This window comes from Salmo salar, chromosome ssa04 (genome assembly GCF_905237065.1).
Source record: "Salmo salar chromosome ssa04, Ssal_v3.1, whole genome shotgun sequence".
NCBI classification, from domain to species: Eukaryota; Metazoa; Chordata; class Actinopteri; order Salmoniformes; family Salmonidae; genus Salmo; species Salmo salar.
This window is the reverse complement of record NC_059445.1, coordinates 6,219,089-6,232,718: the sequence shown is the minus strand read 5'-3', so window position 1 is coordinate 6,232,718 and position 13,630 is coordinate 6,219,089. Positions and strand designations below refer to the sequence as shown.

General features: G+C 40.5%; 1 protein-coding gene across 1 annotated transcript in view; it reads left to right on the top strand.

Moving 5' to 3' along the window:
* The first annotated feature begins 640 nt into the window (after positions 1 to 640).
* LOC106610457 (uncharacterized) overlaps positions 641 to 13,630 on the top strand; it is a 56,663-nt gene continuing 43,673 nt past the window's right edge. The window contains exons 1-3 of the mRNA XM_045716365.1: positions 641 to 718; positions 5,008 to 6,385; positions 6,518 to 6,573. Coding sequence (XP_045572321.1) covers positions 683 to 718; positions 5,008 to 6,385; positions 6,518 to 6,573 — 1,470 coding nt within the window. The 5' untranslated portion in view covers positions 641 to 682. The remainder of the gene's footprint in view (positions 719 to 5,007; positions 6,386 to 6,517; positions 6,574 to 13,630) is intronic.

The window sequence follows — 13,630 nt, the reverse complement described above, 5'->3', positions numbered from 1 at the left end:
TGACCCTCTTTCTCCCTCAAGTCCCCAATCACTCCTTTATCTGAAGATCAAAAATAGCACAACACAAAAAACGTATGTAACCACGTGTACTACCTAAACATGTATTGAATCATACACATCCAGTCTATGTTACTTTATTGAGTTTAATTAATATTTTTGCTATGTTAGTTTTTGTTTCAGTTTGAGTCATCTGAAATCCCCTGACTGACTAGAAAGGGGGGAGGGGTTCTGAGCAAGTCTGTTTCTAGTCAGTCAGGGGATTTCTTGTAAATCATACTCTCTGCTGCAGTTACAAAACAATAGTTTACTGATTAAATGGGTTGTTTAGACAAGGTAATGTTAGTCATATCACATATCACTGGTCTTTAGCTGTATAAATCAATTCATTTTCATCCGGTTTTTGTCAATAACACTCATGAATGCAACTGTTTATGTCAAATACTTTTTTGTGTTCTAATTGTAGCCCTTGTTGTCCTGAAAATAAAATTGTAAAATGTTTCATTGTGAAGCTAAATTTAAGGACTGGACATGCAGATAAATTAAAGTCAGATAATTGAAAAGCCAATTTTTGCTGGGATCTCTTGACTGATAGGGTTAATCATGTTCTGATGCTGTTGCTCTTGGTGTGAGATTACGCCCCACATCTCTATAAAACATCAGCTGAATCTCTACTTGTAGACATATGACTGTAGGTCCCCAACTCAGCAGGCAGGCAAAGGTAAAGACATCTATAACTGTACTATTTCAACACCAAACACATTGTTGTGTGTGCAAATACAAAATGGCTATTTTTGGTATTTCCAAATGAACATAAAAAAGTTAAATATGGAACTTGACGTTTCTTAGTACTTTGTATGCACTTTATTTAAAAAACGCCTTCTGTAATAAGTAACTAATGCAAACGTCATTTTCTTTATTATAAAAAATAGGCAACACATGCTATTCTGTTAATACTGGCATGAGTACCACAGTGTTCCATTCTTTGGTATTTCTCAAATTGCAGGAATAGTTTTATGTTGTCCAACATTACCTTTTCAGCTCAAATTGCTCTTATGGCAGCAATCAGTAGTTGAAACAATATCAAAGCATGTTCCTTGCCCCTGATTCTGTAAAAAGCTGAGGAGAATTGTAATCACTCTCAAATTCATAGACAGAGCTATGGATGAAAGGACAGACCATCCATGATATCAATCGTTTTAACCATGTTTTGAGGCTATGTGGTGTTAGTTTATATTTACTTTGTTTAAAAACATTTGAGTAAAACAAGCTTATATTTGGGGTTTTGATGGTCTACGACAGTTGAACTAAGCTCATGAGGCATTTATAAGTTATATTCTTCAAGAATCAATCCTATTATTCATTTATACGTCCAAAAATGGATGTAGCAACTGCTGATTGCCCATTTAAATGCAGAGAAAACAAAACTAATGGTGTTCTCAAGAACAAGAAAGCAACCTCCTACACTGCCTCAGATTGTCACTTTTCATAACAATCCCATTTCTTGTTCTTGAGAATACCATTAGATTTTCTTACCTGCACACACAAGACACATGCTGCTTTAATATATCTTACCACTCTACCTTATCAGTTAGCAGGAAGGCCATCCTTAACTGTAAGACGAACATGTTTGTCTATAACACCATTTTAGGACAGCCGACAATATATTTAAGCACTTTATTGACGCTACAGAGTCATGGGGAGATTCTCAATTTCATTCTCCTCGCATCCTCTCTCCTATTATTGCCTCATTCTCAAACCCCATTGTAAGAGAAAGCCACAGGTCCCGTTCTTCTGACCTCCACAAATGTGTTTTGAGGCGAGGAGAGAGGATGCAAAGAGAATGCACTTGATATTCTCCCATGGACATTACCGTTAGAGATCACAGAACTGTATTTATATCGTGTTACCAACACAATAATTGAGTTAAGAATGACTTTAACTTTGCTGCCCCATCATCTAGAAACACTTTAGAAAAGGACTTAAAACTAGATAATTTTATTCTGAGTGATGAATTTAAATCCCAGATTGGAGGGTTGTTGACCACAGACTGCACATCAAATCAAATGTTATTTGTCACATGCGTGCATTCGTGGGTGCGTTCGTAAATTCACTCTGGCTTCAATCTACTCCGATTTCAGAGCACTTTCATCTGAGTGTGCCAGAGCGCAGAATAACTGACAATTTTACGAACGTTCATCACCGTTCAACTTGCCAGCAGCAAATTACAGTCACCAATGCTCTGGATAACATAAAAACAGCCTAACCAGCTCTGCTAGGGCGAGTGAAATGGTCACAGTGAGGTGTTCTCTCATTTGTGTCTGGAAGTAGCTAGCAAGCTAGCCAACGTTAGCCAGTTAGCTTGGATCAACCCTACTCCTCGGCCAGAGCGTCCAGTGTGCACTCTCAACGCTCCGAGACAATCTGACAACACTCTGAATTTACAAACGCCTAGAGGGCACTCTGAGCACACTCTGGCACTCCTGATTGAATTTATGAACATACCCTATGTGTGTTATGTTCATGCTCACCACTAGAGGGCAGCCTTGATACACACAGAGCCCCAGACATGGGTTTAAATATTCAAATAAAATCGAATCTAATTTGTCATATGCGCTGAATACAACAGGTGTAGGTAGACCTTACCGTGAAATGCTTACTTATGAGCCCTTAATCAACAATTCAGAGTTTTAAAAAGTAAGAAGAAAATTGCCAAATAAACTAAAGGAAAAATAGTAACACAATAAAATAACAATAACAAGGGGGACCGGTGCCGAGTCAATGTGTAGGGATAAAGGTTAGTCGAGGTAATTGAGGTAATATGTACATGTAGGTAGGGGTAAAGTGACTATGCATATATAAACAGTGAGTAGCAGAAGCATATGTGAGTAGTGTGAGGGAATGTGAATGTGTGTGTGTGTGTGTGTGTGTGTGTGTGTGTGTGTGTGTGTGTGTGTGTGTGTCTGTCTTGGTGTGTTTGGACCATGATACTTTCTTAGTGATGTGGACAGCTCTTGACCTGCTCCACTACAGCCCTGTTGATGTGGATGGGGGCGTGCTCGGCCTTCCTTTTCCTCTAGTCCACGATCAGCTTCTTTGTCTTGCTGATGTTGAGGGAGATGTTGTTGTCCTGGCAGATGTGTTATTGCCTACCCCCACCACCTGGGGGTGGCCCGTCAGGAAGTCCAGGATCCAGTTGCAGAGGGAGGTTGGAGTGTGTCCATGGTTTCTTGAATGATGGTGTTCATGTGAGCCATGACCAGCCTTTCAAAGCATTTCATGGCTACAGACATAAGTGTTACGGGGCGGTAGTCATTTAGGCAGGTTACCTTGGCATTCTTGGGGACAGGGACTATGGTGGTCTGCTTGAAACATGTAGGTATTACAGACTGGGTCAGGGAAAGGTTGAACATGTCAGTGAAGACGCTTGCGAGCTGGTCAGTGCATGTTCTGAGTACACATCCTGGTAATCTGTCTGGCTTTGCGGCAATGTGAACGTTAACATACTTAAAGGTCTTACTCAAATTGGCTACGAAGAGCATGATCACAAAGTAGTCCAGAACAGCGGGTACTGTCATGCTTGGTTCAGCTCTAGCCTATTGCTCAGTGTGGATGTTGCCTGTAATCCATGGCTTCTGGTTGGAATATGTACGCACGGTCAACTGTGGGGACGACAACGTCGATGCACTTATTAATGAAGCCGGTGACTGATGTGGTACTTCCTGTTTGAGTTTTTGCTTGTAGGCATGAATCAGAAAGTATGGTCAGATTTGCCAAGTGGAGGGCGAGGGAGAGCTTTGTACTTGTCTCTGTGTGTGGAATAAAGATGGTCTATAGTTATTTTTTTACTCTATTTGCACGTGACATGCTGGTAGAAATGAGGTAAAACGGATTCAAGTTTTCCTGCATTCAAGTCCCCGGTCACTAGGACCGCAGCCTCTGGGTGAGAATTTTCTTGTTTGCCTATGGCCTTATACAGCTCGTTGATTGCGGTCTTAGTGCCAACATCATTTTGTGGTGGTAAATAGACAGCTACGAAAAATATAGTTGAAAACTCTCTTGGTAAATATTATGGTCTACAGCTTATCATGAGGTATTCTAACTCATGTGAGTAAAATGTGAAGACTTCCTTAATATTAGAGATTGCACTCTAGCTGTAGTTGACAAAGAGACACAAACCCTCTGATCTTACCGGAGGTTGCTGTTTTTAAACCTGCGCTTTTAAGCTCTCTTATGCCCTTATCATCGTTAACTTCTATGCATTGTTATGCTTTGTGTTGTGTCTCGTGTGTAACTATGTATGCTAGTTTCTTGGCCAGGGCTCACTTGAAAAAGAGATGTAAATCTCAATGTGACTTGTCTGGCAAAATAAATGTTTAAAAAAACAACACAAAAATGAATTCCATATTAGCAGACATGCATAAAGATGCATTTACCACAAATGCCTAGTTTGCTAAGTTTTCCATATCTACCTTGCTCTCCGTTCCTCTGTTTTGTATCTGCATTAGCAAAGTATGGATGGTCCATATTCTTGCTCCCAGAAGGCTGCGATTTAAAAAAAGTATATTGTGCTGATTTATTGGCACATTGAAACATGTCGTGCGCCGTTGTTCAATGCTGTGCTTATCGTGCTAAAACAATGACATCATATGTGTATTCTGCCATCTTCATGCATGTTAGCCATTTTGCAGCCTGCACTATTAACACTTTATTGCCCTTTTAACTGTGTATTGGATATATCACGGGAATGTTTGGAAGACAGTATGTTTTGTAACTCAAATGTTGCTAAATATTCAGGGGCAATGCTATGTAGGTGATTAGAGAATAAATAAAAAACAATACCACTGACAGCCAGTGTAAGGAGACCAGCATTTGACTAATTTGAGATCTGGTCTTAGTGTTGGTTGATCATCCACTCATTGTATTTTTTTGTGAGACTAAACCACTAACAATGTTTTTTTTTACCTTACTTTGACAAACTCTAAAAACAAATTATGTTTTCCCTGCCAGACTTTAGAAGACTGCTGCAGCCCGTCCATCTTTAGGTGGTGGGATTCCCCATCAGGTGGGGTTATAGTGATGGAGAGGCCTGATGATGAGGAGTCACTAGGTGGGGTTATAGAGGTGGAGAGTACTGATGATGAGGAGTCACTAGGTGGTGTTATAGAGGTGGAGAGTACTGATGATGAGGAGTCACCAGGTGGGGTTATAGAGGTGGAGAGGCCTGATGATGAGGGGTCACCAGGTGGGGTTATAGAGGTGGAGAGGCCTGATGATGAGGAGTCACCTGGTGAGGTTATAGAGGTGGAGAGGCCTGATGATGAGGAGTCACTAGGTGGGGTTATAGAGGTGGAGAGTACTGATGATGAGGAGTCACTAGTTGGGGTTATAGAGGTGGAGAGGCCTGATGATGAGGAGTCACCTGGTGAGGTTAATGAGGTGGAGAGGCCTGATGATGAGGAGTCACCTGGTGAGGTTATAGAGGTGGAGAGGCCTGATGATGAGGAGTCACTAGGTGGGGTTATAGAGGTGGAGAGGCCTGATGATGAGGAGTCACCTGGTAAGGTTATAGAGGTGGAGAGGCCTGATGATGAGGAGTCACCTGGTGAGGTTATAGAGGTGGAGAGTACTGATGATGAGGAGTCACTAGGTGAGGTTATAGAGGTGGAGAGGCCTGATGATGAGCAGTCACCTGGTGGGATTATAGAGGTGGAGAGGCCAGATGATGAGCAGTCACCTGGTGGGATTATAGAGGTGGAGAGGCCTGATGATGAGCAGTCACCTGGTGGGATTATAGAGGTGGAGAGGCCAGATGATGAGCAGTCACCTGGTGGGATTATAGAGGTGGAGAGGCCTGATGAGGCATCACCAGGTGGGTTTGTAGAGGTGGAGCGGCCAGATGATGAGGGGTCACCAGGTGTGGTTGTAGAGGTGGAGAGGCCAGATGATGAGGGGTCACCAGGTGGGGTTATAGAGGTGGAGAGGCCTGATGATGAGGAGTCACCTTGTGGGGTTATAGAGGTGGAGAAGCCTGATGATGAGTCGTCACCTGGTGGGGTTATAGAGGTGGAGAGGCCTGGTGATGAGGCATCACCTAGTGCGACAGGTGGTGAATGGGGCGGCAGAGACACCACACCGGTTCACAACACTGGCACTGCTGGTGACATGGCAGCACTACGAGCACCAGGAGCCAATCTACAGGGTGTCATGTTCAATCAACCGCAGCAACAGCAGTCAATGCAACAAGCAGTGCAGCAACAGATACAGCAGCAGTTCGGCCATCTACAGGAGGAGGTGCAGAAAGGAAAGACAAAGGAACAGTGTGTTGTGACCCCTCTGCCAGCAGCAAACCCAGACACTTTGACAAGACCAGCTCCTCAGTCCCTAGGTAAGTTGTTCATCATGCAGCTCTTTGAGGATAAAGACACAATAATGAAACACTGCATATGTTCATTCTGCAAAATAACCACTTCCTGCATGTATGCTGATGTACAAAACTATATCTCACCCTCCATTCTAGACCCAGCAGAGGAGGTATTAGGTGAACACCTTGACAAGAAGGAGGAAGCAGAGATGGTAAGACACACTTACATCATTTACATCCTCAGTGGTCATGCTGATCATGTTCCTGTAATGAGTTATGATTTAACGGAAATTCCACCACTCTTTCACCTCATAGTATCTCCAGCACCATTCCAGTGTCTTCATATGTGGGAACATCGTGTTTCTAGTTCTGTGTTTAAAAGATAACAAAGTGCCACATGAGTTTCAAGTTCTATATGAACTCCCCCTTATTCTGCCACCAACTTGCACGCATTGCCCTCGTGCGGAACTGTTTGTAAACACAGAAAGGGGTCTATTGAACAGTATAAAACAATCAGAATGGAGAAAGACCCATTAAAATCAAGTTTCAAGTTTTAATGTCACATGCACAAGTACCGTAAAATGCCTTTCTTGCAAACTCAAAGCCCAACAATGCAATAATCAATAACAATGTATTACTAAAAAAACACAAGAAATATGAAATATACAATAAAGTAAATAAGTATACTATATACAGGAAGTATTTAAAAAGTCAGTTCCAATACCATGTTTACATGTGCAGGTATACTGGAGTGATGGAGGTAGATATGTATAGGGGTAAGGAGACAGGGATACTGAAGTGATGGAGGAAGATATGTATAGGGGTAAGAGGACAGTGATCCTGGAGTGATGAAGGTAAATATGTATAGAGGTAAGAGAACAGGGAACATGGAGTGATGAAGGTAAATATGTATAGGGGTAAGAGGACAGGGATCCTGAAGTGATGGAGATAGATATGTATAGGGGTAAGGGGACAAGGATACTGGAGTGATGGAGGTAGATATGTATAGGGGTAAGGTGACAGGGATACTGGAGTGATGGAGGTAGATATGTATAGGGGTAAGAGGACAGGGATCCTGAAGTGATGGAGATAGATATGTATAGGGGTAAGGGGACAGGGATACTGGAGTGATGGAGGTAGATATGTATAGGGGTAAGGTGACAGGGATACTGGAGTGATGGAGGTAGATATGTATAGGGGTAAGGTGACAGGCATACTGGAGTGATGGAGGTAGATATGTATAGGGGTAAGAGGACAGGGATACTGGGGTGATGGAGGTAGATATGTATAGGGGTAAGGGGACAGGGATACTGGGGTGATGGAGGTAGATATGTATAGGGGTAAGGTAACTAGGCAACAGGATATAAGATAAACAGAGTAGCAGCAGCTTGTATGTGAGTGTGTGTGCAGGTGTGAAGAGTCAGTATAAATGTATACATTTTGGACACACCTACTCATTGCAGGGTTTTTCTTTATGTTTTACTATTTTCTACATTGTAGAATAATCGGGAAGACATTACAACTATGAAATAACACATATGGAATCATGTAGTAACCAAAAACGCTGTAGTAGTTCTTCAAAATGCAAATACTGAAATAAAGGTCAATAAAGATACAAGGTAAACTAGGTCTGGGTAGCTACTTATTAAAAAATATTTATCAGTGGTATTGCTTGGGGATAGAAGCTGTTCAAGATCCTGTTGGTGTCAGACTTGATGCACCGAAATCTCTTGTTGTTCGGCAGCAGAGAAAATAGTATATGGCTTGCGTGGTTGGGGTCTTTGATGATGTTCCGGGCCTTCTTTCCACACCGCCTGATACAGATGTCCTAGATGTCAGGCAGCTCGGCCACGGTGATGTACTGGGTTGTCTGCACAACCTTCTGTAACGCCATGTGATCGCGGGCGGTGCTATTGCCATAACAAGCAGTAATGCAGCCAGTCAATATGCTCTCAATGGTACAGCTGTAGAACCTTTTCAGGATTTGAGGGCCCATGCCAAACATTTTCAACCTCCTGAGCAGAACTAACTGTCTTTAGTTATTTGGACACAGAGGGACTTGAAGCTGTCTACCTTTTCTGCTGCTGCCCTGTCAATGTGGATGTGGATGTGCTCGAGATTGCATCCATCTATGGATCTGTTGGGGCGGTATGCAAATTGGAGTGATCTAGAGTGTCTGGGATGATGGAGTTAATGCGTCCCATACATTTGCCGATGACACAACAGTGGTAGGCCTGATCACCGACAACGACGAGACAGCCTATAGGGAGGAGGTCAGCGACCTGGCCGTGGGGTGCTAGGACAACGACCTCTCCCTCAACGTGATCAAGACAAAGTAGATGATTGTGGACTACGGGAAGAAGAGGACCGAGCACGCCCCCATTCTCATCGATGAGGCTGCAGTGGAACAGGTTGAGAACTTCAAGTTCCTTGGTGGAGAACATCTAATCAAATGGCTAACCAGACCATTTGCATTGCCCCTCCCCCTCTTTACACTGCTGCTACTCTCTGTTGCTATAATCTATGCATAGTCACTTTAATAACTCTACCTACATGTAAATACTACCTCAACTAACCGGTGCCCCCCGCATATTGACTCTGTATCGGTAAACCCCTGTACCGGTACACCCCTGTACTCGCTATTGCTATTTTACTGCTGCTCTTTAATTACCTGTTACTTTTATCTCTTATTCTTATCCATATTTTTTGGAAACGGCATTGTTGGTTAGGGGCCCGTAAGTAAGTATTGTATTCGGCGCATGTGACTAATAAAATGTTATTTGATTTTAACCAGCCTCTCAAAGCACTTCATGATTATAGAAGTGAGTGCTACATGGCGGTAATCATTGTGGCAGGAAGCCTTAGAGTTCTTAGGAACAGGGATGATTGTGCTCATCTTAAAACATGTGGGTATTCCAGACTGGGACAATTAGAGGTTGAAAATTACAGTGAATATACCTGCCAGCTGTTCTGCACATGGTCTGAGAACCCTCCCTGGATTACCGTCAGGGCCCACGGCCTTGCAGGTGTTGACCTAATTAAAGACCTTCTCACATCAGCCTCAGAGAGCGAGATCACCCAGTCCTCTGGGTCGGTGATGGCCCTCACACCCGGCTTGATGTTGTTGTCAAAGTGTGCATAAAATGCATTAAGTTTGTCTGGTAGAGAGGCATCGTTGGGCAGATCACTGTTGTGTCTTCCTTTGTAATCCGTATTAGACTGTAGCCCCTGCCACATCTGGTGGGCGGTGGAGCCTGTTTAGTATGATTGTACCTTATTCCTATATTGTCATTTTGCTCATTTGATGACTCTGCGGAGATGATAGCGGGCCTTCTTGTACTTATTCCTGTCCATGGCCGTAGCTTTAGGGTTGTCTGCGATAGCTCTGTGTGCGGTAGCCCTGCTCTTTAGTTTAGCGCCAACCTCTGTGTTAATCCAGCAGCGAACCCTCACCGTAGGTACAACGTCACTGATGCATTTTCTAATGAAGCCGGTCACGGAGGTGGTTAGCTCGTCGATGTAATCGGCGGAGTCTCGGAACATATTGCAATCAGCGCTAGCAAAGCAGTCCTGAAGCATACCCTCTGATTCTGGTGACCATTTATCAACGGAGCAAATCGTAGGTACTTCTTGCTTCAACTTCTGCTTGTAAACAGGAAGCAAGAGTACAGAGTCATGATCTGATTTGCCGGATGGCGGACGAGGGAGGGCCTTGTACGCTTGCTTGTGGGTAGAATAGAAGTGGTCTAGGACTTTACTGTCCCTAGTGGCATTGCAGACGTGTTGCTGGAAGTTGGGCATTGTGTGTTTTAGTGATGCCGAATTAAAATCACCGGCAACCAGAAAGGCAGCCTCTGGGTGTGGGGTTTCCTGCTTGTTTATAGCCTTGTACAGTATTGTATTGTCCTGAGGTGGAATTTATACAGCAGTCAACAGCTGAAAACTCCATCGGGAGGTTGAATGGTCGTCATTTGACCATAAGGTATTCCAAGACGGGTGAACAGTGGGTCAACACTTCCACCACGCTGGAATTAGCACACCAGTTGAAATTGATGAAGAGGCAAACCTCTCCCCCACTTGATCTCCCCGACTCCACTGTCCTGTCCGACCGGTGAATGGAGTATCCAGCGAGTTGGATAGCCGTGGGGGGTATCTTGTCTGAGAGCCATGTTTCTGAAAAGCAAAGAATATTGCAATTCCGAGAGCCCTGTTGGTAGCGAATCAAGAGGTCATCCATATTATCAAGTGACTGTACATTAGCCAGTAGAATGGAGGGAAGAGGTGGCCGGTTCTCCCTTCGCCTTAATCTCACCGAGATCCCCCTCTTTTACCTCTGTAACACCGGCATTTCCTCTTGGGTAGCCCGAAAATTGGGTTGGAATTACAGAGCGAGTCCAGGGCAGATGAGTCGGAATTGTAGAAGCCGGAATTGGGGTAAGTAACATCCGATCTGATGTTCTTGTTGGTTGTAAGAAATAATAGCAGAAACGTTACGTGAAAATAGACAAAACATGTATTACAACATAACCACAAAATAGCAAAATTGGGTCGGAGCTTACAAAACGGCGGCAATCCATGAATTTCCAGCCAGGGGGATTTTTGTGAAAATGTTTGTGAAATTTATAGTAATTGAAAGAACATAGGGTAATACTTTGTATTAACAGTCAGTAATAAACCATGTATAAACAGAAAGAACATAGGGTAATACTTTGTATTAACAGTCAGTAATAAACCATGTATAAACAGAAAGAACATAGGGTAATACTTTGTATTAACAGTCAGTAATAAACCATGTATAAACAGAAAGAACATAGGGTAATACTTTGTATTAACAGTCAGTAATAAACCATGTATAAACAGAAAGAACATAGGGTAATACTTTGTATTAACAGTCAGTAATAAACCATGTATAAACAGAAAGGACATAGGGTAATACTTTGTATTAACAGTCAGTAATAAACCATGTATAAACAGAAAGAACATAGGGTAATACTTTGTATTAACAGTCAGTAATAAACCATGTATAAAAAGAAAGAACATAGGGTAATACTTTGTATTAACAGTCAGTAATAAACCATGTATAAACAGAAAGAACATAGGGTAATACTTTGTATTAACAGTCAGTAATAAACCATGTATAAACAGAAAGGGTAATACTTTGTATTAACAGTCAGTAATAAACCATGTATAAACAGAAAGGACATAGGGTAATACTTTGTATTAACAGTCAGTAATAAACCATGTATAAACAGAAAGAACATAGGGTAATACTTTGTATTAACAGTCAGTAATAAACCATGTATAAACAGAAAGAACATAGGGTAATACTTTGTATTAACAGTCAGTAATAAACCATGTATAAACAGAAAGAACATAGGGTAATACTTTGTATTAACAGTCAGTAATAAACCATGTATAAACAGAAAGAACATAGGGTAATACTTTGTATTAACAGTCAGTAATAAACCATGTATAAACAGAAAGAACATAGGGTAATACTTTGTATTAACAGTCAGTAATAAACCATGTATAAACAGAAAGGGTAATACTTTGTATTAACAGTCAGTAATAAACCATGTATAAACAGAAAGGACATAGGGTAATACTTTGTATTAACAGTCAGTAATAAACCATGTATAAACAGAAAGAACATAGGGTAATACTTTGTATTAACAGTCAGTAATAAACCATGTATAAACAGAAAGAACATAGGGTAATACTTTGTATTAACAGTCAGTAATAAACCATGTATAAACAGAAAGAACATAGGGTAATACTTTGTATTAACAGTCAGTAATAAACCATGTATAAACAGAAAGAACATAGGGTAATACTTTGTATTAACAGTCAGTAATAAACCATGTATAAACAGAAAGAACATAGGGTAATACTTTGTATTAACAGTCAGTAATAAACCATGTATAAACAGAAAGGGTAATACTTTGTATTAACAGTCAGTAATAAACCATGTATAAACAGAAAGGACATAGGGTAATACTTTGTATTAACAGTCAGTAATAAACCATGTATAAACAGAAAGAACATAGGGTAATACTTTGTATTAACAGTCAGTAATAAACCATGTATAAACAGAAAGAACATAGGGTAATACTTTGTATTAACAGTCAGTAATAAACCATGTATAAACAGAAAGAACATAGGGTAATACTTTGTATTAACAGTCAGTAATAAACCATGTATAAACAGAAAGAACATAGTGTAATACTTTGTATTAACAGTCAGTAATAAACCATGTATAAACAGAAAGGGTAATACTTTGTATTAACAGTCAGTAATAAACCATGTATAAACAGAAAGAACATAGGGTAATACTTTGTATTAACAGTCAGTAATAAACCATGTATAAACAGAAAGAACATAGGGTAATACTTTGTATTAACAGTCAGTAATAAACCATGTATAAACAGAAAGAACATAGGGTAATACTTTGTATTAACAGTCAGTAATAAACCATGTATAAACAGAAAGAACATAGGGTAATACTTTGTATTAACAGTCAGTAATAAACCATGTATAAACAGAAAGGGTAATACTTTGTATTAACAGTCAGTAATAAACCATGTATAAACAGAAAGGACATAGGGTAATACTTTGTATTAACAGTCAGTAATAAACCATGTATAAACAGAAAGAACATAGGGTAATACTTTGTATTAACAGTCAGTAATAAACCATGTATAAACAGAAAGAACATAGGGTAATACTTTGTATTAACAGTCAGTAATAAACCATGTATAAACAGAAAGAACATAGGGTAATACTTTGTATTAACAGTCAGTAATAAACCATGTATAAACAGAAAGAACATAGGGTAATACTTTGTATTAACAGTCAGTAATAAACCATGTATAAACAGAAAGAACATAGGGTAATACTTTGTATTAACAGTCAGTAATAAACCATGTATAAACAGAAAGGCTAATACTTTGTATTAACAGTCAGTAATAAACCATGTATAAACAGAAAGGACATAGGGTAATACTTTGTATTAACAGTCAGTAATAAACCATGTATAAACAGAAAGAACATAGGGTAATACTTTGTATTAACAGTCAGTAATAAACCATGTATAAACAGAAAGAACATAGGGTAATACTTTGTATTAACAGTCAGTAATAAACCATGTATAAACAGAAAGAACATAGGGTAATACTTTGTATTAACAGTCAGTAATAAACCATGTATAAACAGAAAGAACATAGGGTAATACTTTGTATTAACAGTCAGTAATAAACCATGTATAAACAG